This window comes from Harpia harpyja, chromosome 6 (genome assembly GCF_026419915.1).
Source record: "Harpia harpyja isolate bHarHar1 chromosome 6, bHarHar1 primary haplotype, whole genome shotgun sequence".
Taxonomy (NCBI): domain Eukaryota; kingdom Metazoa; phylum Chordata; class Aves; order Accipitriformes; family Accipitridae; genus Harpia; species Harpia harpyja.
In genome coordinates, this window is record NC_068945.1 from 59,566,391 (window position 1) to 59,594,147 (window position 27,757).

A 27,757-nucleotide genomic window follows, 5' to 3' on the forward strand; every position below is an offset into this window, starting at 1 on the left:
TAAAACAAAAGTGTGAAAATGACTGTGGTTATGAAAAAGAGGTGTCTTTTTTGACATTTATAATTTGAAACCTTCTCATTACCTGGCTGCTGCTTTTCAGAACAGCATGACTGTGTAAATAATTTAATAGTCATTTTGGAAAGAAAAAGAAAAAAAGATAAAAAAGAAAAAAGAAAAAAAATGCATATATCAGTGTCTAATGCCCTGATATATTTAAGGTAAAAAGATGGCTGAAGAGATTCCTATCCAAGCCTATTTGTATTTGATAATATGCCTATACTATTACTTCATCTCAAGAATAAGTAGACCCTTGAACCTAGCGCCGGCAGTCCCTCGAAATAAGGTACAGCGCCATGGGTTGCACACCATGCACATTGGCAAGAGAAAAGCAGTGCCCAAGGTGGGAGGGAAGGAAGAGAAGAACTGGGCTCTTATTAAATCCTGTTGCCACCAGCACTGTGAACATGCTTGAAAGCAAATTGGCTGAAATGTCCCTTCAAAGATAACCCAGTAGATCACACGTCCTCGTACATCAGCTCCCATTTACCTTTGCCTACTTCATTACTGAGTGGTCTGAGACCATCTCCTTCCCAGCTGGTCACTGCCAAAGAACCTACACGTTATTGCAGTTTTCGTGACCCTTCAGTTTTCACTACTGCCCACCCCAGCTGCCCAAATGTGGCAATGCTTTTGTTCCTATGGCATCTTCTCTGTTAGTTGGAAAGCCCCTGAGGCCTTGGGAGACTCCAGCGCACCCCACCCACGCTTGCTACGAGTCCAGTCTCTATGCTGTAGTATGAGGTCATCTCCCAAGACACTGCTGGGGCCAGCTGCAATACAAATGGAAAGCAATGCAAACTTAAACCAAAAAGCAAAACAAAAAGGACATCAATTTTAAGCCTCAAGACTGCAACTGTCACTTCAGAGCAACTGACCACATCAGCCCTTTTTATAAGAAAATATATGAAGCTATCAAGTCCTAAGTGATGCATGGCTCATGCATGACCCATGGTCTGAAGCAGCTTTATTCTGGCTCTAGCAGCCTGGAGCTGGGAGGGTGCAATGGCTTGAAGCAGTCACCATTGCCAGCCATTTCTGGCTGCTCCCTTCTCTCAGAGAGGTCCAAGTAGAGGAAGAAATCTTGGGCCATGATGCAAGGGAAGGTGAGGGAAATTAATTTCATTGGGCACTTGAAGCATCTGGGATCAAAAGGCTTGGGATATTCTATTCAAATACAGACTGTGGTCTGGGTTGTGCAAAACTGACACATTCTCATACACTGAGGGCCGTCACATTTTCCTCCCACCCCGTGATGCTGGATGACTCCAGCATTTGCAAGCGTAAGTGCTTCCCCTCCCTCCCTCTTTGGGTGAACAGCTGTTTCAGGTCTTTTTTATCACACAGCCTGAGAAATGCATGCACTGCCTGAGATCTCTTCAACAACTCTGCCATGAATGCAATTTCTTGTATAACCCCAATGGTGTTGTATTTTTGTGACCTTCTAATCCTCCCTTTTCTAACCGCCTACACAGAACCCTTTTCACCCATAGGCTTGGAAAGGCACTCCTTAAACAAAACACCACAAATCTGAAAATGTCCCAATGAGTTCCTCCCTTCAGGAGCAGCTTATCGCCAATGCAGATGCCAGCAGGACTTCAGACTCCCCGTCAGTAGGTCAGGAATGACCCAGTCTCCCTTCAGAACAGGGGAACAGGCTAGTGGCTTCCTAGACAGGATGGGCTCCTGACACAGATGAGGTAGCAGAACTGACATCAGATGGGGCTTACCCTCCCTGCCCCAGGAAGGCCCTATTCATTCACCATCCTCCAATAATGGAATAATTCAGGAAAAGGCACATTTTTTCACACAGCAGGATTTCCCCATAGATTGTAAAGCAGCATTGTAGTGCCTTACTCAGGAGGGCTGGGGTGGAGGCTTTGTTGTGAGAAAGCAGAGAAGAGAGTCCCAGCAGAAGGCAAGGGGACTGCTGGTAGAGGTCTCTTCTTTAGAAGAACACGGGAAGAGGTGAAAGGCAGCACAAAGCTGGATACAGAGGAGGAGCGTGGGCATGTTTAATGAGATCATGGGACTCCATAGGTTCAAGGACCATAACTTACAGGCACGCTTTGCACCTGGACAATGTAAGTGTATAAGGCTGGTGTTAAGTTGACTTCCCCCATAAAGACTAAAGTAGGAAAGTATGACTCTGCTGCCTACATGACTGCATAATCATCATTATCATCATCTTTCAGTTAAGATCATCTACAGTTACATTTGTCTGCCCTCACTGAAGCCGAGGTTCTGTATTCAAGAAGAGAGTCTATGAGGTTCTGCACTTTCTGAATAGGGTATCAGAAGGAAGACAGAGCTCAACACTGAGTCAAATTCCCTAGACTCTGCAATATAATAAAATACCATGACACCCCTTCTGCAACAAAGACACAATCTTGTTAGCAGGGAGTTGAATGAATATACAGATTTTATTCTGTTTCCTCACAGGTGGACACACATGCAAGTAAAGCCACTGATCTCCTCAATGACACCCATAGTTCAGGAATATAAAATGCCTCTGATGGATTTGCACAGTTGTGAAGATCTTGTGCATGGCTTCCTGTCCTTATTTGCACTCCTTTTAAATTACACTATCAGAAGCAGCATGCTTTGTCAAAGCCAGTGCAGATACTAAGAGGCTGAGGAATGGTCATGAGATGTGCGGCTCTGGAGTCCTCAGTACAGGAAAGACATGGACCTGTTGGAGCGGGTCCGGAGGAGGGCCACAAAAATGATCAGAGGAATGGAACACCTCTCCTGTGAGGAAAGGCTGAGAGAGTTGGCGTTGTTCAGCCTGGAGAAGAGAAGGCTCCAGGGAGACCTTATAGCAACCTTCCAGTACTTAAAGGGGGCTTATAAGAAAGATGGGGACAAACTTTTTAGCAGGACCTGTTGCGATAGGACAAGGAGTAATGGTTTTAAACTAAAAGAGGGTAGATTCAGACTAGATATAAGGAAGACATTTTTTACAATGAAGATGGTGAGACACTGGAACAGGTTGGCCAGAGAGGTGGTAGATGCCCCATCACTGAAAACATTCAAAGTCAGGTTGGATGGGGCTCTGAGCGACCTGATCTAGTTGAAGATGTCCCTGCTCATGGCAGGGGAGTTGGACTAGATGACCTTTAAAGGTCCCTTCCAACCCAAACTATTCAATGATTCTGTGATTCCAAGCATGTTCCCAAAGGTCTGTTGCAGAACCAAGTGACCATGAACTTGACATTGTGAAATCACAGCGTGGTGGAACAATCGAGACATGTTTCAGAAAATTCAGCTCCATTTTCAGCCTCATCTAGCAAAGACAACATGTGCATTGCCACTGATTTTCAGCCACAAAAACAAGTAAGTTTCTACCATGTTTAATGCAAAAATAGACTAGGACTATGAAATATTTTTTTCTGTATCAAAATGAGAATAACTATATAACAATCTTCACTCAATGCAGAATTGAGTCAGAGGACTGGTAATAGGAACTGCTCAGTATTGGGCGTCACTTGGTGTAATCTGGCCAAAACTTAAAGCAGAGTTTGAAAGTTGCTACCATGTATTAGACAGTGAATGGAATATAAGTAAGGAATGTGCTGGTTTTAACAGAATACCCCCCCCCCCAAACTGTGAGACCTGATTTCCTATCAATTTAACTTCATTAGATTCTGTAGCATATGCCTTGTGAGAAGGAGGAACTTTTCACTGGAACATTTAGCCATTAAGTACAAATAGCTGAGCCATTGGAGGTATCAAAGTTACAGGAGGTCAACCAGAGAGGGCAGCTAATACTACACATGAAAAATTAACTGCCCAGTCCCAAGCAATTCTGCTGAGTATTGTTATGGTGTGCTTATATATATATAAGGGTTGTGTACTGTCTGCTTGATGTTTTATTTGCTTCATATTCTACTGCTAAGTCATTAAACTAGCTATCTTCAAGCTGTTTTACATTCAGAGTAAAACAGTTTCAAAAAGCTGTTGTAGAACTCTAACTGTGGGGCATACTCTGGCCAGAACCGCTCCTTTGGCACACCAGTCAAATTTGAGTATTTCTTATTGCAAGGAAATGTGTCTGTTTTACTAGAGAAACCAGTAGCAATCTTTACCAGGAATGAGCATTTTGGACAAGAAAATAAAGAACTCAACAAGCTGTTCAGAAAGCACAAGTACATAATATAAGTGTAAGATGAATTTGCTTATCCCAAATAGTCTTCATCTATGGCATAAATGTTATATTTTTTTCTCACTACTTTCTTCCCATTCACCCACAATATAAACTACCAAACCCATCCTCACACATCTCCACAAGTGAATTAAGTATTTTGTTTTGAGATTCATACACAGAAGTAGGCTGGGTCCATTTCCTGGTGAACAGACGGTAAGAACTCATCAACAACTGCCTGATTAATGATGCACCAAAGAAACCAAGAAAAAAACCAATTATTCTTTTCATAAGTACATAATTTCTTTTACTATAAGCCAGTAAAACTAGGAAATCTAGAGGGAAAAATCATACAAACTGACATTAAAAAATGAACATCTTTTCACCATTTCACAGTATTTTTCTGGTTTTGTTTGTTCCTGTAAATGTAATTGCCTGTGTTCCTATCTTACCTCATCTTGGGACTTGACCAGTGTTTCAAATGTTTTTTCTCCACTTTCTCCATCTATCATTTTTTTCCGAATCTATTGGCAAGGAAGAAAAAAAAAAAAAAAAAAAAGAACTAGGTGTTGCATGTAACATGAGTAATCTTTTCAGTGATTCAAAATATTTCATAGAAACACAGAAAACAGTAGTGCATATGAAAGTCATAGCTCTTAAAAAAAAAAGTTAAGTTTAAAATTTTCAGATTTTTCTAATTAGGAGTTGCTTTATCCAAATATATACTGAATCAGTAGAATTATGAAGCAACAATTCTGGTATACTTTGTATAGGAAGACCATCCCATAAAACCCCTTGGTGTTGGGCACTAGAGAGAGTATGAATTCTGTGTAGATGAGAAGGAGCTTTGTCTAGCACTTCTTGTGCTTTCCAGCACATCTGTGTGATTCTGGTAGTAGCTGTGATTCACAAAAATGTTTTTATACCAGTCCAAGAGTAATTCCTCTCTGAAGCAAGTGTTTCAAAGAAACTTAAGGTAGAATTTAATAGATACCAAGAAATGCTGATCAGTGTCATTATGAAAGATTTCAAACAAATTGAAAAAATATGTTAAAAAATGTAAAATGTTTAAAACCCCTCCATTTTATTTCACAAAACTAACAAACTACTTTTAAAAATTCTGATTTCTGAATGTATTACAAAATTAGTAACTAAAAAATATGCAGAGGAATTAATTTGTTGTCAACATTCAACTTTATTTCTCAGTTCTCTCTCTCACCACAGCAATAAGCTTGTGTTAGTAAGACATAGGGAAATACTTTTAAAATATTTCAGGTAGAACTTTAATATCCTATTAAAAAATGTTCTGTTCTGAAAAATTTTACAAGCCCTCTCCCCAGGAATTGCCACTTAATGAAGAAGAATTATTTAAATAGCAATCATTGTGTCTTTCAAAATGAGAGGAATATAATGCATTGCCCTTGCCTACAAATAATACCAGATCTCAATTTGTTTCCTTGTAACTTCATCTCTCTATAAAGTCATCATCTTGACAAATTTAAAATTGAAATTTATAGTGAAATAGATTCCCATTCAAAATCTAGAACATCTACTGCTCTTCAGTTATGCTACAGTGACATACAAGCAGCAACAGGTACCAAGAAACCAGGTAATCCTACCTCAACTTTAATATCATTTTCCAATTCAGCGTCTAGAAAATCCAGCGTAACAGGCTCCTGGGATTTAGGATTCTGAAGCAGAAGATATTGAATGATCAAATAATAAAGACAGAGTACCGTAATGTTACAAATTATTCTAATCCCTTCATTTCAAAGTAAGCTACTTAACTGGGCTTACTTACCTATCTGTTTTAATCTTTTACAGCATGATGAATTACCAGTGGCCCTTTCTCATTTATTTTATTTCATTGGATAGAGAGGTTAATTGACTAAGTGAAAAACAAACTAACGCTAATGGCAGTGTCCGTCCACAGTCTGTCATGTATGGGGCTCGTGCCGGGAAGCTGCTTCCCCTACTGCTGGTATGTCACAGACTGCAAGGGTGGGAGAAGACGCATCAGGGGAAGTATCAGATATGAATCTCTCATTAAGTATCCTGCCTCCAGGAAGGGAGAGAGAAATCTGGGAGAGTTTTCCAGCTGACCAGTAAGATGGGGCAACGGTACTCTTCTACAGTTTTACCAAAAGCAGACTACAGACTTGCCGTTATGAGGTGGGAATGCACTGCGGTTCAAGATTCAAAGAAGCAGCAATTATAGCAAATGATTTGTTCGTTATAAAAAATAAAAATCACTTTTTTTGTCAGCATTACAGGACTTCCCTGAACACCCTGCAGTTTTGAATGCATTTCTCTTGACATCAGTACTGTTACCTCAATTTAAGAGATGGAAACCTGTAGCACAGAAATACCATGACCCAGCAGCTTCAAGACCTAAGGTATGTATATGATGTTGACCCTTGACTATGGAGAACAGAGAAGTTTGGTGGTCTGTCCCATAGGAGTGTGGGAAGACCACTGTAGCTCTGCTAAATAGCTCAGACCACCCTCCAGCCTCTGCTCCTTTCTCAGTTGCAGTCTGCATTTACTTGGACAGAGCCATCTTCTGTATGAGTTGTTAGGACTCTGACTCTTTTTTTTTCTTTTTTTTTTGAGTAATTTTGGCTAAGCCCCATTGACTTTATATTATGTGTGGTGTAAAAGTCCTCAATCCTCATCACTCAGTAGTTACTTCATGCACCCACCTGAAGAAGGACCTTTAGAAAAAAGAGTACGGGGATACTATTTAACCATTTAAATCTAATAGGTTAGAATAGAAGATTTTAAAAGTCCAGTTTTATTAATTTTTTAAATTGATAATAATTTGCTTTGTGTAATAGGACAGTTCATACATGAAAAGATCTCAAGGCCTAGTTTTCTCAGTAACTGAGCACTGTTTCTCATACGATTAGCAACACAAAAATTGTCATTAGCTGATACGGCTATTTCAGGACTAGCATAATTTCTGCTAATGACATTTTTAGGGGATTTCATTGATTCAGCTATACTAACTTATTTACAGGGTAGACTAAAGTCCCATCTTTCGAAATGATGATTATATTCCTTCTATCCTAACATTCCCTGGCAAAGTTACATGGCAAATGTACATGTGACTATTCTATCAAAGAATGCAAGCATGTTTCATCACAATTTATACATAAATGTCCAGTTCATACTGAAAGAAAGAAACATCCTGAACAGCTGGTAAAAGGTGCCTTCATGTAATAGTCTGGAGTATTAAGAGCTTCACAGTAGCCCTTATTTTCAAGACTGTAATAAAGAATAGAGTTAGAAGGCAAAAGATTATTCTTTCATATTCTTATATATGTTTCTGGGTATATGGAATCATTCCTGTTCTTAGAAAGTAAGACTTACTGTCTGCTAAGACAAAAGCCAATAAATTTATTCTCAGAAAGAGAATATGCACTGGAAAGATTGCAGAAAAAGATTCCTGGTATTCCTTTTAAATGTCTACTGATAACTTCAAAGAAATTTTTATGTTCCTATTTATATAGGATAGATAAAACAAGCAACTTTAATATAATAGCATTAACATATGCTCTCTACTAATTCAAAACAATTTAATTATTGTTATGCAGTTGCTTTCCCCCCCAACAAATCCACACCCTCGAAATAAACAGCAAAAGGCTAAAACGTAAAAATAAACAAAAAAATACATTTTCTTACATGCAATGGATAATGAATAGCATGGTCAAACCCAAACAGCATGCATGAAGGCATTGGCATGGCAGAGGAGGCATTTGTGAAGTTCACATTCCATTCCAACACACAAAGGAACAGAGAAGAAAAGAAATGGTAAAAAAAAGAAAAAAAGCCATCACATCAAATCAAGGTCAATATTCATTTCAAATGATAACCTGGGCTAGCCACAGTTAAGGAGTCCCAAAGACAAAATAGTCAACTTTAACAGTCGGTCAAAATTCAAGTATACATTAACTGTTTGTTCTTGTTCTTTTTAAGACATGTTATATCACCACACGTTCTTTATAAAGTACTAACTAATGACTTTTAATAGATGAAGAAACTAAGCATGTATAGATCCATTATGTGATGTGCCTGAGGCACAAAGAAATCCATTAGAAATAGAATAGAAAATTCCTAGCCCCATACTTTAAATGGAAGACTATTTTCCCACTATGTCTTTTTCCCCCAAGAATGTGTTTTTACCAGTATTTGGGCTCCATAATTTTTTCTTCCAAGGTTGCCATTTAGTGGGGTTTATTCCAAGCCATGAAGAAACAAACTTACTGTTCAGTTTGCTCTTCTCTTTATCCAGTCATGCACGTGACATGACTAGAATAAGCGCACCACCACCACATTCACCAGCACAACTTAATAAAACAAAACAGAAGTAAATCACTAGCAATGAAGCATGCAAATAAAGGGAGTGCAATCCATTTTCAGCATGAAAAATAAAGGCAAAGATCTATTATTTCAATGACAAATCAAGAAGGAAACGAAGAAAGAAAGAACTGGTGCAGCAACATAAAAAAAGTTCATTAAAATTTCATTGTCGTGTGTTTTGGGAGGTCAGTATTCTCACAAAATCTACAGAAGGCCTTCTTTGCTGAGTTGCAGGAGCCTAGTTTCTACTCATACCTGCAGTATTAATGAAGACACATGCTGTTAGGCTTTTCAAATAAATGATGGTAAGAAGGCAGCAAAATCCTGGGCCCCAGAGACTCAAGAGCATCTGGAGTGGATGGGAGCCCAGAGCTTTTCCAGAGCTGCACGTCCCTGGGCAGCCAGCACAGCCAGGCAAACCCAGCACCAGCCAAATCATACCACAGGACACTGAGGAGCCAGGGGTGCTCAGAAAATTGAGGGTTTTTTTTATGTTCCAGTGCTGCTTTCTCCAGTGCACAAACAAAAAATCTAGCCCAGAGGTGGTCTCCTACATGTGGTATAAATGCAGCCACTTGACACTCGGTGAAATCACTGACTTGAACTAGATCAGGATTTTACACCATGTTTTACTGGTGGTGTTATGCAAGCCACCAGTTTTGCATTATATATTCCCATATGTGTCAGAAATTAACACAGTATACTGTACCTAATTTTGTTATTTTGCTATTCCTTTAATGATTTTTAAGTTTTCATTATGTGTTTTCTGCTCAGGGATTGCATTACAGAAATGTTACTAATTTCCTTTTCCCTGTTCAGGTTAATGGCAGTTAATTCTCTGGAGCTGGGTCTGCTATAACAAGAAACCTGATGCAAATAGCAGATAAAACATATGCCCTACTCTGACTTCCCCAGAAAAATACTGAACAGCTCATTCAAATTCTGTAAGGCTATACAGCATACACTGTACAATAAAACTCAGCAACAAAGTCGTAAGAATCATCTTCTCTTGACTTTGGATTTATGCAAGCAAAGCCAGCACAAGTAGTCTCTTTTTTTTTCCAGTCTTCAAATTCATTTCAAAATCTGAAGAATAATTTTTACAGCACGGCTTTAATTAGCACCTATTAGTAAAGCACCATAATTTAATGGAATGCCCTTCACTACAGCCAATAACATGTTTTCTATTATTTAAACAAGGAAGGATGCAAGCTTCATGCTTTGGAAGCTGTTTGTCAAAGTAAACAGTTCTCTAGTTAGATTTTTCCTAGTAAGCAGGGCAGAAGCTTTCTAATTGTATTTCCAGGTCTATGCATTCTAATGCACTGATCACCTCCATCCAAAGTTACCTGTACATTGGGTCTCCTTTTTCTCAATTTAACTTTTGGTATGCCCACACCAATTTGCTGAAGTAACAAAAAAGCAGTAATTTACATTTTTACACTATTAGTAAACAGCCTACTTATAAAATGGAAGTCTTCCCTCAACATCTATATTCTCCAGTGCACGTTTACTGGAAGCAGAGACTAGCCCTCAATCCAATCAAGAGTTCTGAGCTTTCTGTCAGAATTACACACAGGTTTTGTCTAGGGAAACAGAAACCAGACATATATTAAATGATGTGAATTAAGTTAACAGAGAGCTCTCCCTCCCACATACTCTGCCAGAATTAAAATACAGAATGAGAAGAGTTTCACTTTTTGTTTACTGCTGTATCTGCTCTTAAACCCACCTCCTCTTATATTTCTTTCAGAACCATAAACCGTAAGACAAAATACTGGACCTTACTAAAGGCATCTGGAGTTTTAGAACTGCCATTAAATGGATTTTGATCAGAACCATAATGAAAATGAAGAAAAGGATGCTAATCTTTAGAACAGATTCAGAAATTGAATTATTTCTGTTTTCAGAACTTATCTAATTTAGACTAATCCTGTTAACACATGCTTAATGCACTTATTTCAGTGACTATGTTTATTTGGTGGACTATCCACCTGTTCTCTCCCAGGACAATGGGCATAATACACATACATACGCACAGACACAAAGAAAACTGGCAGTAAAACATAAAATTAAGCACTTTCTTAAAAATGTAATATAACAAACTACACAAACTTGAAAAATGGTATTTTAAGCAGTTTAAAACTATATTAAACTGACAGTTAAAAAAAGTTTCCCGTGTTATGCTTTGACATAGTTTTCATGTGCAAATAAGAACATGATGGGAAAGTTCTTAATGATTTTAATACGCTTTTGAACCTGCCTTTTGTTAACTTTTCTCAGTTCTGCAAATGACTTTACAAGTTCTAAATTTCTAGGGGTTTCTTTTTGTGAGATGATACTGCAAGACAATTTCTCAAGATATTAATTGTGTTGAACCAGTTGTGATTTGAGGTAACAGATTTTCAGAAGGAAAGCAGAAGACATTCAAAAGAAGGGACCATTGGAAGTTTAATACACCCTCACCTCTTCAAAGGTAAAGATGTAGTTATGTTTTAGTTTACATCTACTGAAAAATTGCTGGCAAAGAGGGTTAAGATGTTGTTTGTTAATAAGTTAACGGCTACCAGGAGGTTAAACTAAAATTAATATGACATGTTAAGGAAAGTCCATGAGTTCTAAATACATCTGTCTTTGTAGTGTACCTTAGTTTTAAAACGTAGTTCTTGTATCAGTCTGAATAGCATGCACCACCCCAAACAAACTGGGAGTGAAAATGTCTAGTCTGTAACTGTTAATAACAACAATAACAATAATAATAAAGCATATGCTTAATATTGCATTTAGACATTATTCTACAACATAAAACATATAACTTATAAAATATCCTTTTTTAAACATACTCTAAATTAAACATTTGAGCAGTATGTGAAATCACCTCTGGACTTTGAGATCCTTTTAAGTAGAAAACTACACAGAGGAACCATCACAGTTAGTATCCTAATAATCCATCTCAGTCTGCCTAGGTTTAGTTGGGAGGAACTGTTCTTCACTCTAACAAAGGTTCTTTATTCTCCAGTGTTACGAGTTTACACTGCAGCATAATAGCACATATGAGATGAACAGAACCCATATCCCTCAGTTCCTCACAAGATTGTCCCTAAAACGAGAATACTATATTTCTTCTGTCAACAAAAAGATAGTTTCATTTGCATATAAGGAGAAGGTAAATGGACCACTTGCCATCATCTGAATTTCTAATAATCTCTAATGAAGAAAAGATTCGGTCAGTAATGATGCATATGTTTGTCTCAGAATAATTCACCAAACAAAATCATCAAATCCAAACTTTCATTTTTTAATGCATGAAAACCTAATGCATATATCCAGAAACTGAAATCCTTCTAAATTATGCAGATTATATAAAAACCTTTTCCCTTTTTTTTTCTTTTATTTTTAAAAGTGTCCTTTCAAAATAAATCAAAAGGAATATTTCATCAGTAGTTAAGATCAAGTTATTCTTTCTCTTCTTCAGAAGCATTTTTTTTCTTTCTTCTTTTGTTACACACTTGATAAAAGATTTCAAACATATTCATTACTTCACCAGGAAATTCATTCAAATATTCACAATGCTGACTTCCCCCAGTTTAAGAATTAAATGAAGCACTAAAATATGTAGATGAAGTCTTCATTTCTTTTTCTGCCTTTGATAGTTAAAGATGGTGAAGTAGTGAAAAGGGGGTCTGCTATCCCTCTTGTAGCTATGATAGGACGTTCTGGTGAAGAAACAAGAGAGGACAGTCGCACAGTCAAGAGGTCAAGGACTTGCTGCTATTCTGCCATAGGAAAATGGCTGGGAGGAATAAAGTGATGGATATGCATTCAATTTACAAAACCCCAGTATTGCCATGCCTAAAGGCAGCAAATACAGGCTTCCATTACTTAAGAAGTTTCTCTAAAGTGTACTAAGTGCTAAAAAAATAACTTAGGAGTAGGGTGCCACTAAAGTTTAAAAGACTTACTAGCCTTATTTGTCTGTGTATTGACAGCTTGCATTTATCTTGGCCATATATTGCTCAAACCATCTTAATGAGAAATTTTGACAACTAAACTACATGTGTATATTGTTTCATTTTCAATACTTACTGATTCGTTATTATTTCTAACTTTTAATCTGTAAATAATCCATATATTTCTCTCAATCTGGAGTTAATTTTTTTAAATTTTATTTTCAGTTAACTAAAATTTAACTATGTTTTTTATATAATGCTGCATTTGTGCACTATGAACTCAAGAGACAAAATTTGCTGAAAGTATGTTTCTAATGGAATTAAAATACAAGCATTTTCAAATATTCCACTAAACAGAAGACTGATATAGAGAAACCCTTCGCTAAAACAAAGATTAAAGTTCTGGTTTCAGAAAAAAAATCATCCATTCATGTTGAAATATCTCATCAAAGCCAGGGAGGCAAGTTATTTAAGAAGATACATGCAATGTAGCAGTCCTCACAGGGTCAGGACTACAGTTAACGGATATCAAGCCAGACTGAAATCTTGGGTTTAAATTTTCCTGAAATTTGAGGAAAGTTGCATCCTAATCATATTTAGATGAAGATTTCATCTTTGAAGATGAAAGACCTTTCTTAAGTTGAACTACTAAAAAATCTAGCATTCTGGGAAGGAGTGCTCAGCTAGATCCATCCCAACTCTGCAGCTCAGGTTTCAGCTCTAGTAAACAGAAAATAAGCAAATAAACAAATAAGAAAATACAAGTAAAATACATTGTGTTTGCCCCTGCATGTGCACTAGTAAACTCCTCAGTTTGCTTTGAGATCATCTTATAACACACTACAAGTTCTTCACAATGATACTACAGCTACCACTAGTTGTTTTTATATTAATATGTATATTAAACCACTTATTTCACATATATTAAAGTGCATGTAAAATATACATCTTTTGTATTATATTGATAACCAAATTCAATACAAGCCAATGCTGGCCTTTGTGCTGACTAAAGTGGATTTGGATGAAGCCATACATGCACCACAGATTTTCCTGCCACCCCCACAAATGAGAATTCTTTACTATTGCTCTCTGGCACTTTCAGCAGATTTTAGTTTCTGTTATTTCTGACAATGTCCCCTTATTACAGAGAAATAAATTAGAAGGTTTTTCATACCTTTGGTTGGAGATTTGGATGAAGTAGCACATACCCATTAGGATCAATCGCAAAATAGTATCCATTTGGACAAAGCTGAAAGAAAGAAATGAAGTTTAGCATTATAAGGTTTTAAGTAATAAAGATTAATTAATGATTTTCAAGCAATAGTTACATTGAGGAAAATACATTGCCTCAGGCATCACGAAATATGTGAGAGATTAACATAGAGAAGATAATTTCTGAATATTAACTCCCTTAGAATCATAAACTTGGAGAATAATTTAGGCTGATGGGACCTCTGGAGGTCACCGGGTACAATTCTTCACTGAAAGCTGAGCTAACTTCAAAATAAGATCCAACTTCAAAGTTGGACTAGGTTTCAAAGGGTCTTTGAATACCTCCAATGGAGATTCCACAACCTCTCTGGGCAACCTGCTCCAGTGTTTAACCACCCTCACAATGATTTTTTTTCCTTATTTCCAGCTGGAATTTCCATTGCCACAACTACATCGATTGCCTCTTGCCTTTTGCGATAAACCTTCAAGAAATATCAAGGTCCATCTTCTCCATAAGTCCCCTTAGGTAACCCCATTAGGTTCCTTCTTCAGTCTGAACAAACCCATCTCTCTCAGCTTCTCCTTGTATACCATGTACTCCAGTCCCTTGGCCAATTTAGTGGCTCTGCACTGGACTCTGCCCAGCACCTCAGTGTATTTCTTATACTGAGGAGATCAAACCTGCAAAGGGCACACCACTAACTTATGTTCAGCTTGTCCTTCACCATGACCCCAGGCCCCTTCCTGCCCCAGGCTGTACTGTGGCATGGGATTATTCCATTCTAGATGCAGAACTTTGCATTTGCCTTCAGTCAAATTTGTGATGTTCCTTTGCTTTCTCATCTGTTGTTTTCCACAGTACTAGTTATTTTCTTAGAAATTCCCCAGCTAGACATCTTAATATATAAATCAATCATACTGAGTAGGGTACAGACAGACATGTATATTAGAGAACTTTTCTATAAAGAACCGCCCTATATAAATGCTAAGTATTGCTATTAGCTGAAATGATTGTGTACTCTACACTGTGATAAGAACCAAACACTCAATTAAAGAGCAGTGCTTTAAGCTACAGGAAAATAATTACTTGGAATATATCCCCCAGTGTAAAAGTTGGCTTTTACGGATGCATCCTGATGGACTATTCACAGAGAAACACATATATGGCTGGAGAGAAAACCATCAGAAAATCTACAACAATGGAAAAGAATATATGAAAAAAAGCCTGCTGGTATTTTGACTCGTATCCATTCATTGCTGTATGACTTATGAATGAGTATGCACAGAAATCATACATAAATCATACATAAAGAGAAACCACCAACACAAGCAACTTACCGTAAATCGGGGTGTCAGTTTTTTTATGTCCTCCAAAGAGACATCAACCCCCATTACTCCAAGAATCAGCTGATTCTGGTAAGATTCCAAAATGTTAGAATATGTTTGACATATTTACAATGCAGAATAACTGCAACAGTCAGTGAATTTTGATTTTGCCTTTGTCTCTTGTTTGACAGATATTACTTGAAAAGTTGCCTATTTACTTATCTGTCTATTCTAAATATTTTAAATAATATTCAAGTGATTCAAAATAACATTCAATATATTCAGAATTTAGTATAGAATATGAAAATTGTTTATGAAGATGAATATGGATGCTTTCCTGGATGAATAAACAATAAATGTAAGAACAAAATACATGAAAGCAAAAGCAATGCATTAATATTGCCAATGATGTAGATACTAAATTACTAGGACCAATACAGAGCTACTACTGCATGCTTAGGTTGGGCAAGTGATGAGTGAGACCCCAAAATAATTAACCTCTTTTGGCTATGGTATAATGATGAATGAAAAAAAACCCCAACAAAACAAAAAAAACCAGTGACTGTAACAATCATCAGTATTTGAAATCAAGGACTCAGGCACTACATTTACTTCACTTGTAATTCATTTTCCTACTACAGCAAAGGAGGGCAGTTATTTACATAGTATCACCTGAATCCTTTCTCCATATTAAATAAATTTGGAATATGTATTGGAAGATGCATCTTGCAGTCTGTAACCTAAAATTCACATAGAGACATAAGTTGAGCAGATTCAAGTTCTCCTCTTGTTCCTCTGTACTAGGCCATGGCTGTTTTATTTCTCAGAAAGACATCCTTTGATAATCAGCAGTCTCTCACTTTGCAACCAGACTCAGTGAATTCCATTATCTTGTAGATAAGATTATGAAACCTTTTTTTGTTTTGTTTTGTTTTTAAAGGGAAACTAAGACAACTCTTCTGAAAGTAAATAAAAGAAATTGTAGTGATCAAATTTGTATTTATTAATTCTGAGTCTATGTAATATCTGAGAAATCGAATCAAAGAATATCTTGTTTAAACTTCAGTATATTTTGACATGATTGAACATGAATATCATACCAAATGTACAGTATTTTACCACATACTGTAAGAATATTCTAGGTTTGATTTTAAAAAAGCAGCATTCTGATTTTGTGAAGAGGACATAAATTGATTCCATATCAGACAGTAATAGGGACGGGCAATTGTATTTATTTAATACTTTGATTTTAATCTAAGTACACAGTGCTATTTTCTATTATCACTACAACAAATTAATTTAAATTCTCTACATCATTGCCCTTTACCCTGAAATGTCATAGCTTCACAGATTTGCTATAAATTTATCTGGGCATTCCTTTCTTGGCAAGGCCTAAATAATATCATCATCTACTTCCCATCTATTGAGCACTTAATGCATTCCCACTGCCACCAGGTCACAGAGATAGATCAAGGAATGTCATACCCTGAAACTCAGAACTACAAAATGGGTGATCTGCATTTCCTTGTTCCCAGGAGGTTATCAGGTAACTAGCGATGACCTCTTTGTTTCTGACATACAAGACAATTAAACTGTAGAAAGCTTTATGGAAATACACATTTTTCAAGGAATTTAGCGTTAAATGTAATTTAAATAACTGATTTTTTTTTCTTTAAGCAACAGCTTACTATTTTCCCATTTTGTTCCTTTGTTAGATTGAAGACAGGTAGAGTTCCTGTAATCACAAGGCCCAGCTCCTAGGAAATAACCACATACAGAGGGGAGAAAAACACTTTTTAGTTAAATAACAAATATTGAACTATAATGTATTAGAATAAACCAGGGATTACTGTAGCCAACCACTAGATTAAAGTACTGACTTTAAGTTTGCAAAGAAAGAAAAAAATACTACTTCATTGATTCTATGCATAGAAAGTTAAAATTACTTTTTTTGTGTGTCCTTGTGTTAGTGAGAATAATAAATTACTTTTTAAAAATAGATGGTGTGCAGCAACTTAGTATATAATAGTTTAAAAAACCCTAAATGTTATGAAAACATGTTTACAGCTACAGTACCCACTATACTAAAAACTTCAGATAGTAGGGGAAAAAAAAAAAACAAAAACAAAAAAAGAAAAAAAAGGAGTAAGCTAACTCAAACTTAAAGATAGTAAATAGGTAGCAACAAACACATACAAGCGAAATCAACAGAAAAATCCAACAGGTAATACTACTACTGCTTTTCGTATCATCACTACTTTTCAATGGCTTGCAATAGTGACCATCATCAGTTCTGCAAAATCACAGTCTCTTCTGGTACTGAGGCAAGGAATTTGCACTTATTTGGGAAGATGTAAGAAATTTGTTTTTCCTTTATTAACAATCACAACTCATACTTACAGTAGGATCCAGAATACCATATGTTTAGATAGCCAGAAAAGTTTTGTTTTCCATTCTAAATTGTGCACAGGGAGATTTCTACCTTTTTTTATGCCAATGTTTGGGTTTTACTTCCAAAATGTTTTTCCCCTCACTGTTGTGTACTCCTTCCATGTATTTTATTGAGGAACCACATCACTTCTCTCCCTTTGTTTCATTATAAAAAAATAAGCTGAAATACTTTATTAATCCACTCTGATGAAATCTGTTCTCCATTTGCTCAGTCCAGTAGCACCTTTTTGAATTTTACACCATCCTTCATGAACTTAAGTTTGTGTATCAAATGAAAGGTGATGGGATCACAGTTAGTAATGTTGCAAGCAAGGTGAACAGAAGAAGTGGACACTTTAGGAGAATAAGAGAAGCAAGAAATGGAGATGAATCAGAAGAAAAGAGAGAGGAGGATGTTTTTGAGAAGGGGCATTGAAGATATACATAATGAAACAGGAGGGGTATGTATGGGGAATAACACTCTCTCCCCCCACTAAAATATACAATTAGAGAGGACAATAATTATGAATAGTCATAATTTTATGACTAACTCATAAACCTAAAAGTATCTGAAAATTCTGGGATTATCTTGCAGAAAGTGAGGCCAGAGCAACACTGTAACAGAACCCGAAGGAACAGGGCAAGAAGAGAGGTGTGAATTGCAACAAATACATCAAATTATTGAAGACAGTCTTGAAAGACAGCCTCAAATGAAAAGTACCTCTTTAGGATTTCATAACCTGAACTTAAGCTCAGTTCAAATGTGGCCTCATGTAATACACTTTGCATTATTTTAGCCTTAGCCCCAAAAAGGCTGCTGGACAGTACAAGAAAAAGGATAGGAAAAAGTCCAGTGAGGCACAAGCAGGAGAAGGGTAAGCCCTACGGGAGGGAATTGCTTTAGGCAATTTAAGATAAAGAACCAGTGTGACAAGTTGGTAAAACCAAGAATCAGGAAAAGGCTCCAGAGTGGATTAGATACAGCTGTGCCTTTATGCTCTCATCTGTGATGAGATAGTCCACAAATCTCAGCTTTTACCTCAACAGTTTAGCTTGGGTTGTCCTTCTTTTTATAAATAAGTATATGTATGCACACACAAACATATACATAATTATATATACACAAACACATATTAACACATGAATGGAGAAAAGCTTGAAGGAAAGACTGAATGAACCCACTGAAAATATAAAGTAACACAACAGAAGTCTGCAGGTATCACTTGTTTTACTTCATTAAACAAATCTCTTTCTATCCCCAGTTACAAATTTAGCTTTGGCTTTACAACAGGATATGTACAGAACATATGAACTTTCGTCACAACATCCTTTATGTTTCCAGTAAGTACCTCAACAGTAACCAAGAAAACATGGTTAATGAACTTCTGGCCATTGAAATTCCAAAGGAAAACTAGTTCCTCTGTGTCACGCTCAGTTCTATGATGTGTTGATAAAAATTTTACAGTAATGCTGACTGACGGGAAGAAGTGGATTTTGACATGACATTAGATGACCATGTGAACTTGGATAAATACATGATTCCAGATGACCATTTTAGAGTAATTTTTGCCTAGTTAGAGTTACTCAGAAAAAGGTTATCTAGAGCAACAGATTGGATTCCTGCTAATAATACTTTGCATTTCGTAGTTTCCTGAATATGTTTGTTTTACAAGACCAAGGTGATAAATTCAGCAGTAAGGAAAGCATTTCATATATCTTTTTGTTTATTTCCCCATTATATACACTGTCCAACTAAAGAAATCATTACCTTAGCAAGCAAGCAATTACAACCACCATGATAGTTTAAAGATCCAAGTTCAAAATCTGTACAAATACCCAGTAACATTGACTGGATTCATTTTGCCTGCAATACTTTTGGAGAAAAAAAAAAAAAAAAAGTAAAAACTCCTCACCAGTAACATAAAAGATGACCTCTACTGCAGCACAAGTACAATACTGGAAAACTATTTGCTTCTTTCTTCTTTTGTTAATCTGAGGACAACAATGACCTACACTTAAAGATCTGTGTGTAGGATAAATTGCTTTTCTCTGATAAAGTTCAGGACACTTAGGAGGATACTAGGTGCAAGTAATGACCAGCATGTTGGAAATAGCTGTTCAGGAAATTGCTCTATTGAAGTGTATAGATACTGGAAATGCAAGAATATTATGTTTGGAACTGTAGGAAATTGTGTTCTCAGGACTGTGGAAAATGGACCCCTATAGTTACTGATTTGCTAAGATTCTTACTTTATTAGTGATAAATACAGATCATACCAGAGCATCCAGATAGACATTTGTCCACTGGACTTGTTTGGCTTTTTCTCCAGCTAAAACCATTGGTCTTCCCAAAACATCCAGATATTCCTGCCAAAAAGTGTAACAAACTCATCAGAAGGCAGTTATTAGATCAAAGTCCAGAAACAGCATAAAAAATAAACAATAATGAAATAAAAACAATTAAAATATCAGAAAAAAAAAGTAGTCAGAATTCACCACTAATATAAGAGTAGTATTTAGTTACTTCTTTAAAATTATACTACCCAACAACTCAGACTTCAGTTTGCAGTATCTACTGCCAAGGCAATTGCTGTATTTCAGTCTCAGTCACATGGACCTTACACATCCATAACCACTGCTCTCTTTCCACAAAGTGAGAATTACAACTATTTTTGTTCCAAAATTAATTGCTAATGACATAATGAATTACAAGCAGATCACGGAACCTTCAACCCAGAAGACAGAGTGGGCGATGGAGGGTGAGTGGTGGAACAGCTGGGTATGTTAAGTTCCTACAGCAACAACTTGCATAACTTCTATTGAAACAAAAAATTCAGAGTTATAAAATCTCATAGTCCCTTCCTGCCTTCAGTTCAGGAGTACAGCTAAAGCTGGTGATCTTATGAGATGTCAGACTTCTGGTCTCGTTTGGGAGTGGATGCCATCAAACTTGCTTCAGTCTTCAACCTTTTCTATTTGTCTGATCATATTAGGGATATTTCTTGCCAGACACTATCTGGAAGAGTTTAACAGAATCAAAGGACTGTTATTCAAGCCAAAAAAAGGACTCTTATTTTCTGCCAAAAAATGTCATGCCTGGCCTTGGAAGGACAAAGAACTGCTATGATATTTCTCTGCTTTTCTGGACATGTGAATACATAGGCTTTCAGACAACTGAAAATAATATCTGTTCATCTACATTGTCAGTTTCGATCACATCATATAATTCCAGGGTCCTGTGACCTTAATTATCTACACTCATGTCTGCTAAAATTGTCCTGCGTTATTTTTGAAGGAAAAAAGCTGTGTCTCTCCCAGACTGGCTGGATGAATCCAGGAACCTCTCCTATAAGCAGGATCGTACCAGGTCACTGTTTCTGCCCAGCTGAGTTCAGATACTCTAGCAGGGCTACACCTTCACACAGACCCACAGTGATACAAACCCTTAGGATCATGCTGTAAGTATGGCAGGAGGCAGACTATGAATGTCCAGGCATTTTATAAAAAATTATGGGGTTTATAGAACTTTATAAAAAAATCATTTCCATATCTCAGGATCAAAGAGGGACCTTGTAAGGCCAGGAGGAAAACTGAGCCCAAAAACTAGTCCTTGTGCAGAGGTCTGCGGAATGCAGATCACTTCAAACGCTATGTTGTGTACACATGGTCAACCTGCTTTAGGGGATGCTAGCGTACCTAGTATGCATGCGAGCTGCTGTGGGCCAGCTGGCCAGGGGAACAGGGATCACACTGTGAAGTGGCTCACTGAAACTATTAAAAATTAATAAATAAATTAGAATACTTTAACAGAATAATCCCTCATATGTAAAAGAAAGCTTTAATTTTTCCTCTGTTTTTAATGTAGCATAACTTAAAATTTCATTGATTCAAAGAAACATGAAATGCAACACACCTAAGAACAGAAATTACTCCAGTTCTTTGTGTTACAACTGTATCTGCATTTGGCCAACACACTTACCTGGGTGTTAATTCTTATGGCTCCAATGGACGGAATTTCATAGTAATAACCTAAAATTTGGAACAGAATTAATACCACCTTACTGTAATATATTGCTAGTCTCTTCATCTTGAGGAATTTCACTTAGCTTGCAATTTCCAATTTAATTTTTATAGAAATTATCATGTATGAATGGAATACTTTTTTGGTAGATGCCATCACAACGCGTGGCCACCTATGATTGGTCACCATGCCATATAGGCCGAGCTAGTTACTTACTCTTGAACAGTGAGAGCATATAATGTGTTTCTTTTGTCTGTTTTTAAAGCTGAGACAATGTACTGAATTTGTACTCCTGAATTCCCAGTTACTCTGATGTGCAAGTATATTTAATGGTTATTTTAATACACTGTGACAGCAATGTAATTATATGCTGAATGCATACAGGAATGCAAGTATAGCTACAGCCTGCCACAATAGTGAAGTTCATAGCAGAACAATATATAAGGCACTCTGTGGAAAGGATGAAGAAATCAAACTGGTATTTCTTCTAACTAGACATCAGAAATGTCTTTATTCATCACTGATTTTATCACCTATTTGTTTGAATTAAAAATCTTGCCCATAGGCAAGACTAATAAGACTGAAAACACAGGCACCGAGATCCAATTTACGACCATGTAAGTTGTAAGTCAGATTGGAAGGAAGGTGTTGAGGACTGGAGAGGTAAAAGTACTGAGGTTAGTCATTTACTTTGCCAAAAGCAATGCATGACCGGATAATAAATTAAAAATTTTTAATTAAGGAAAAATTAAATAAAAAATTGCTTTTTTGGATATGCAAAAAAATAATCACATCAGTTTTGGACAGAAGATTATGATCATTTTGCCTTGATAATAAAATGACATAGGTAGTTATGCTTTAAGCCAGCTGGTCTTCATTTGTTTTGAAACATGGGGTTCACATGCACACAGTATTTTGAGATACAAAGACGTTAGTTAAAAAATCCCTGTTCAAAAAACCAAACATTGATTTTCTGTAATTATCTAACAATACAATCTGGTCTTCATGAAGTTGTAGTGTCTTCTGCATAACTTGCCAGCATGCTGAGGGATTCATGAGGTTATGATATGTATGCTATTCATACAGGCTATGGTTTCTTCTATATCATTATTTTTTTCTGTATCTGTATCTTTCTCTTATCTTTGCTTTATGTTATTCTTATGCCTGAGAATCGTATCTTATCCTCCTTCCCTGGCAGGCTTAATTTTCAAGACCCTTTATAGTCTGTCCCACCTCTCACCTCTTGCTTCTCACTGATTTGTAAAATAAATTTATCTATTTTCTATTGATCTGTATTTATCTCTTATCTCTTGTTCCATAATTATACTGTAAGATATTTGAGACACCTCTTTCTTATACTCGTTTTAAATGTTTCTGACCACATTTTTCATGTAGAAATTTTAGGAGAAAGCATTTTACTTCCTTACTTTCAACTTCTTAACTTTTTTTTTTCTACATAAAAAAATCAGGATAAAAATAAAAAATGTAAGATGTTCTTAGAAGCTAAGAAATCACAGCAAGAATAATGTTGATATTTTCTTCAAAAAAGGGAAAAATAATGCAAGTCATCTGGTCCCTTGTAAGTTTTGGAGAAAAACAGAAAGAAATCAAACCAGCCAACTAACCAAACAAAAAACCCCTTTGTCCAAACCCTTTAATATAAAACAGCTTTGCTAAATTTCTTATCTGTCATCAGTTCCATCTTTTCATAGATGGCTATTACAACGAGAATTCTCAAAATTGAACCATAATATCTTATTATTATAAAAAATACCATGATATTTTTCTTATAATATAAAGTGTTAAATAATCAGAAATGAATATGTAAGCTTATTCTTTACTTATATATATTTATATACACATTATTTAATCAAATAACTTTTTGGAAATTTTATTAAAAAATACAATAAAGCTAAAAATCAGGCTGAAAAAAAATCTGTAATTTTTAGACAATAATAAAGACTTCACCTATCCAAAGCTCTGGCAAAGAATAGTCTCAAAGAAAAACACAGTACCTTTATTTTCACAGGCCATCCACTGTATGGGTCCTTTGTCATAATTATGTTGACCAACAGAAAATGTGAACACACGTACCTATGCAAGTTAAAAAAACAATGCATATAACTGTATGTCATTAATTAGCTGTGACTCTCAAGTTAATGATACTTGGATTTTTCATACCTTTGAACAGAAAACGAAAATGTGAATTTTCCATTTTTTATCATCATAATAGATACACTGTTTATTATATTTTATGTATTCCTAGTATTTGGTCCATAAAGTAGAACTCAAGAAGAATGTTCTTTCATACATCTTTCATACATTAAAGCTGGTACACTGGTTACCACCCACGAACCATTTAAATTTCTTTTTTTTTTCTTTTTTCTTCCCCCCTAGGGTGGTGATTATAACTCTTCAGGTTTTGTTAAATTAGTTGACAAAATCTCCTATCAATATTAGATGCTCACCAATGAATTAAAATGAACATATGCATGGCAGTAGAATTCAAAGCAATGCAAACCAGTATGTTTTAGGATATAAAATAATTTTTTGGGGGAGGGGGAAATAAAATTTTCAGATGCTACAGAAAAGAAATTCTTGTTTTGCTCAGACTTTCAGTCTTTTTCATGTCACACCACTAAATTAGTTCAATGGAGCTCCATAGAAGGGTTAAGCTTCTGATATTTCACTTTAAGCTCTTGATATTCATTAAAGCTATGTGTTTTATAAGCATAATTCCATTCTGTTTAGCGAATGCAACTCAATCTATCTCAGCAACTGAGGGGAGTTATGGCTTCAGAAGAATTCACCAAATTCTATCCAAGATTTGGACTGAAAACAGGCTTTTCAGCTGAAATTATTTTCCATGCAAATTGTCTGATTTGAATGAGAAAAATTAAAACCAAAATCTGGTATTGCTGTATACAAATTAAAAACCCTACAAGACACATACAAAAATTACAAATATTATGTTTCAGCTTCTGGCTGAATATTTCGCTCCAAAGCTGAGCGTTTCTGTAAAAGGTGGGAAAAATATTTTCCCAACAGTTTTAATAAGCTGTTCACTGTTATCATGTCCCTCTGAAGGAATGTCCAAGGACCAGACTGCCTTTCCTTTCAGACATCTCTTTCTTTATGGACCTTTAACTTTACCACTTCACTTTACAAATCGCAGATCACAACATGAAATCAGAATATGAATTCCTTTCTATGGAACTTAATGAATATGTTTAAAATTCAAACATAATACAATTAATTTGCATACAGGCTATAACTGAGTAATAAGGTAATGTTTTCTTTAAACAATATTGACAATATAAAATTGCAGAGACTCCTTGTAAATTACTGATCATTAAGTTTTTAAATGATTATTTATCCAAATTCTCATCACATTATTTAGCATGTGCGATTACTACCTAAACCTTAATTTGTCAAATAAGCAACAAATATCATGTGACATAATCACAGCTTATGTATTAATCAAGAGCTGTAGGAATAGCTCCAAATCATCAATCAGCAGCTAGAGGATGGTGAAACTTTATTAGTGTTGACCCCTATATGCAAGCAGGGTGAACAAACCTTTGTGCTAGATGTCATTTTTAATTAACAATATGTTTTGATTTGCTTTATCCATATAAGCCCTTTGTTTCTGCTGTTAAAATCAGAGTTAAAGGAACTACTCTGCTGCACTGAATGCTGACACAGGTGCTTGGTTTGTTTTTTTTTTTAATACAGACAAAATTTGAAGTTTTTCAATAAAACTAATAAGACTATCCCATACAGGGTCATTTCTCAGTAATGAGTCAAGCCAATTACACTTCTAGTTACTCAGACAGGTATGGGAACGACTGTACATGTGTGATGGTAAAATTTTGTTCTCATAATTTACATGGATAGAGACAGATGAAAAATGACTTCTATTACCTTGAAAATATCAGTATTGATAGTGTCAACATGACTTCACCTGGTATGTCTACATCTCATTTATTTTTTTAATACTGTATCCCATTGTAAATTCAAGTTACATTTGCCATCCCCCGTTTGCTCTTGACCTCTTTTACAAAATGTCAGTTATAACTCTTCTAATGGATCTTTCTGTTTCTATTTAATTACCATGTATTTTTTCCAAGCTGAATATCACAATGTTATTTTCTATTGGTATCTCTCAGCTCACAAGGTCCCTGCCTACTACATTTCTATTTTTTTTTGGACTCACCACTGCTCCCGGTTTAGTGTCCACTAAACACTTGATTCAGAATACATTCTTCTCAAAAATTACAGTGCAATAAGAAAAACCCCACTGAAGGCCACTAATTAGATAGTTGAGTGACCTGATGTCTCTTTTGGATTAAAACTAAGTAATTAAGTTAAAACAAAGTCATGTGGGTTTACTTGTGTGTGTATAAAACACATGAGTCAATTAGACTGGACTGTCTAGCATTTGATCTCAAATGTAAAAATGAAACACTGCATTGGATTCAAGTTGCGAAATGGTATGTAATTTAGGGAAAAGAAGCAGCATGTTAAATCTGCAACTAATCTATAAAGAATTTAGAATTTAAATTATTGACAACAAGCAGAGGACAATATATCTGATTTACTGTTCCTTGGATAATTAACAGAGATAAAGAGATGCAATGAAAATTAGAGTTTTTAATTGTTACTTGGTTTGGCAAGAGGGTGGAACATTCAAAAGAGTTTTCTTTTTCCTATTGCCTCATCTGGAATTGAGTAGAATGACAGACCAGCTGGAAAAATGAGTCAGCAAGTCAAATTAAACAAGCCAATTTTAGCAAAAAAACATGTTCTGTGCTAACATTTTCTGTGACAGAACCCAGAGTCAGCCAAAGGACTGAGATGCGTCTGTCTATACCTTTTCCTTATAGACATATCTCCAAAGAAGAGGAAAGGCTTTCAAACTAAGAAAGTCAGATTTAATTACTTTTAATAGGGAATTTATGACTGAGAACACTTGGAGCAACTAGATCAGACACAATGGATATGAGCACCTCTCCCTTTGCCTGTCCTTCCTTTTAAGTTTGGTTTCAACCAACTAAGTGCATTTCTGAGTTGAAGCAAACTGCCAAGTACTCTTTGATCCCAAGAAGTTGTTTTCAATCACCACCAAGGCCTGGTTATTTTTTCTCCATGCTTCTCTGCAGCCTCTTAGGTTCTGCATAACCTACAGGTTCCCAGGTCCTTTTGCTATGACTCTTGCTCTCTACAGTCCACACCAGCAGATGGACACTTCTGTCCCCCAAAACATTTCCCAGGGGAAGTGCCACCTTGCTTCCATACAGGGGAGATCCACTTATTCCCTTCATAAAGAAACATAACTTTCAAATCAATAAAAACCAATGGAACAATCAGAAAAACAAATAGGAGCTGTCATACTTTCTGATTTTCAACAGGACTATTCAAAGTAAAGTACTTCTAGAAAACTCGTACCCTTAGAATGGAGAACGAGAGACAGGCATCAACCTGCTCTGCCAGCCCAGTCAGATACAGTCTAGAAACTGTTCTGAAATATAGAAATCCTAATTTCTACCACCAAGGGTTCAAGTCCAGAGCTGTGTTAGTTCTATCAGCAATATATCATGTGCTGGTAATGGGTAGCTAATTCTCTGTATTTTTCTCACTCTAAAACTAATCTTGGGGATAAAACACAAAATCTTTTATTCTTTGTATTATTCATTTACAGTGTATAGTAGAGCAATACACTTATTAACAAACAAAACAAGTGTAGAATTAATGTAAGGACAGTCAGACAGTGAGTGGCACAGGCTGCCCAGAGAGGTTGTAAAGTCTGCCTCCTTTGAGGTTGTAAAGATCAGGCTAGATAAAGCCCTGAGCAACCTGACTTGATCTTATTGCTGACATTGGACTAGAAACCTCTGCAGGTCCCTTGCAACCTGACTTATCCTAGGATCCTATGAAGGACATCAAAGGAAGGCAAGCAAATATCCAACTCCTAATCAGAGGAAGTGGTAGACAAAAAAGAAAACTGCAGAAAATAGAGGAAGAAGTACTGTACTGAAGAAAATACAATTGCCTAATTCTATAATTAATTTGCTTTTTATTTTGTATTTCCCTCTATCAGAAAAAGCTCATAAAAACCAACATGAATAGAAGGATTCTGACTGCTACAGATATTAGGGGACCGTGGCACTCAAGAGAGTTGTGATGAAGACATAAATTAAGAGCTACCCATGAAAAGGCTGCTTTCCCTATAGATCTCAGTTGCTTTTTACCTAC

The 27,757-nt window shown here is 36.1% G+C and overlaps 1 protein-coding gene across 15 annotated transcripts in view; it reads right to left on the bottom strand.

The window, feature by feature from the left end:
• The window catches only part of CACNA2D1 (calcium voltage-gated channel auxiliary subunit alpha2delta 1), a 433,632-nt gene that overhangs the window by 42,326 nt on the left and 363,549 nt on the right, over positions 1-27,757 (bottom strand). For 8 of the 15 annotated variants that reach the window (XM_052789138.1, XM_052789141.1, XM_052789144.1 and 5 more), the window contains exons 13-21: positions 23,518-23,596; positions 21,461-21,510; positions 19,759-19,848; positions 16,740-16,808; positions 15,064-15,138; positions 13,688-13,762; positions 9,913-9,969; positions 5,821-5,892; positions 4,654-4,725 (exon numbers count right to left, since the gene is read on the bottom strand). In XM_052789138.1, coding sequence (XP_052645098.1) covers positions 4,654-4,725; positions 5,821-5,892; positions 9,913-9,969; positions 13,688-13,762; positions 15,064-15,138; positions 16,740-16,808; positions 19,759-19,848; positions 21,461-21,510; positions 23,518-23,596 — 639 coding nt within the window. The other 7 variants (XM_052789146.1, XM_052789143.1, XM_052789145.1 and 4 more) reach the window with 5 other exon arrangements.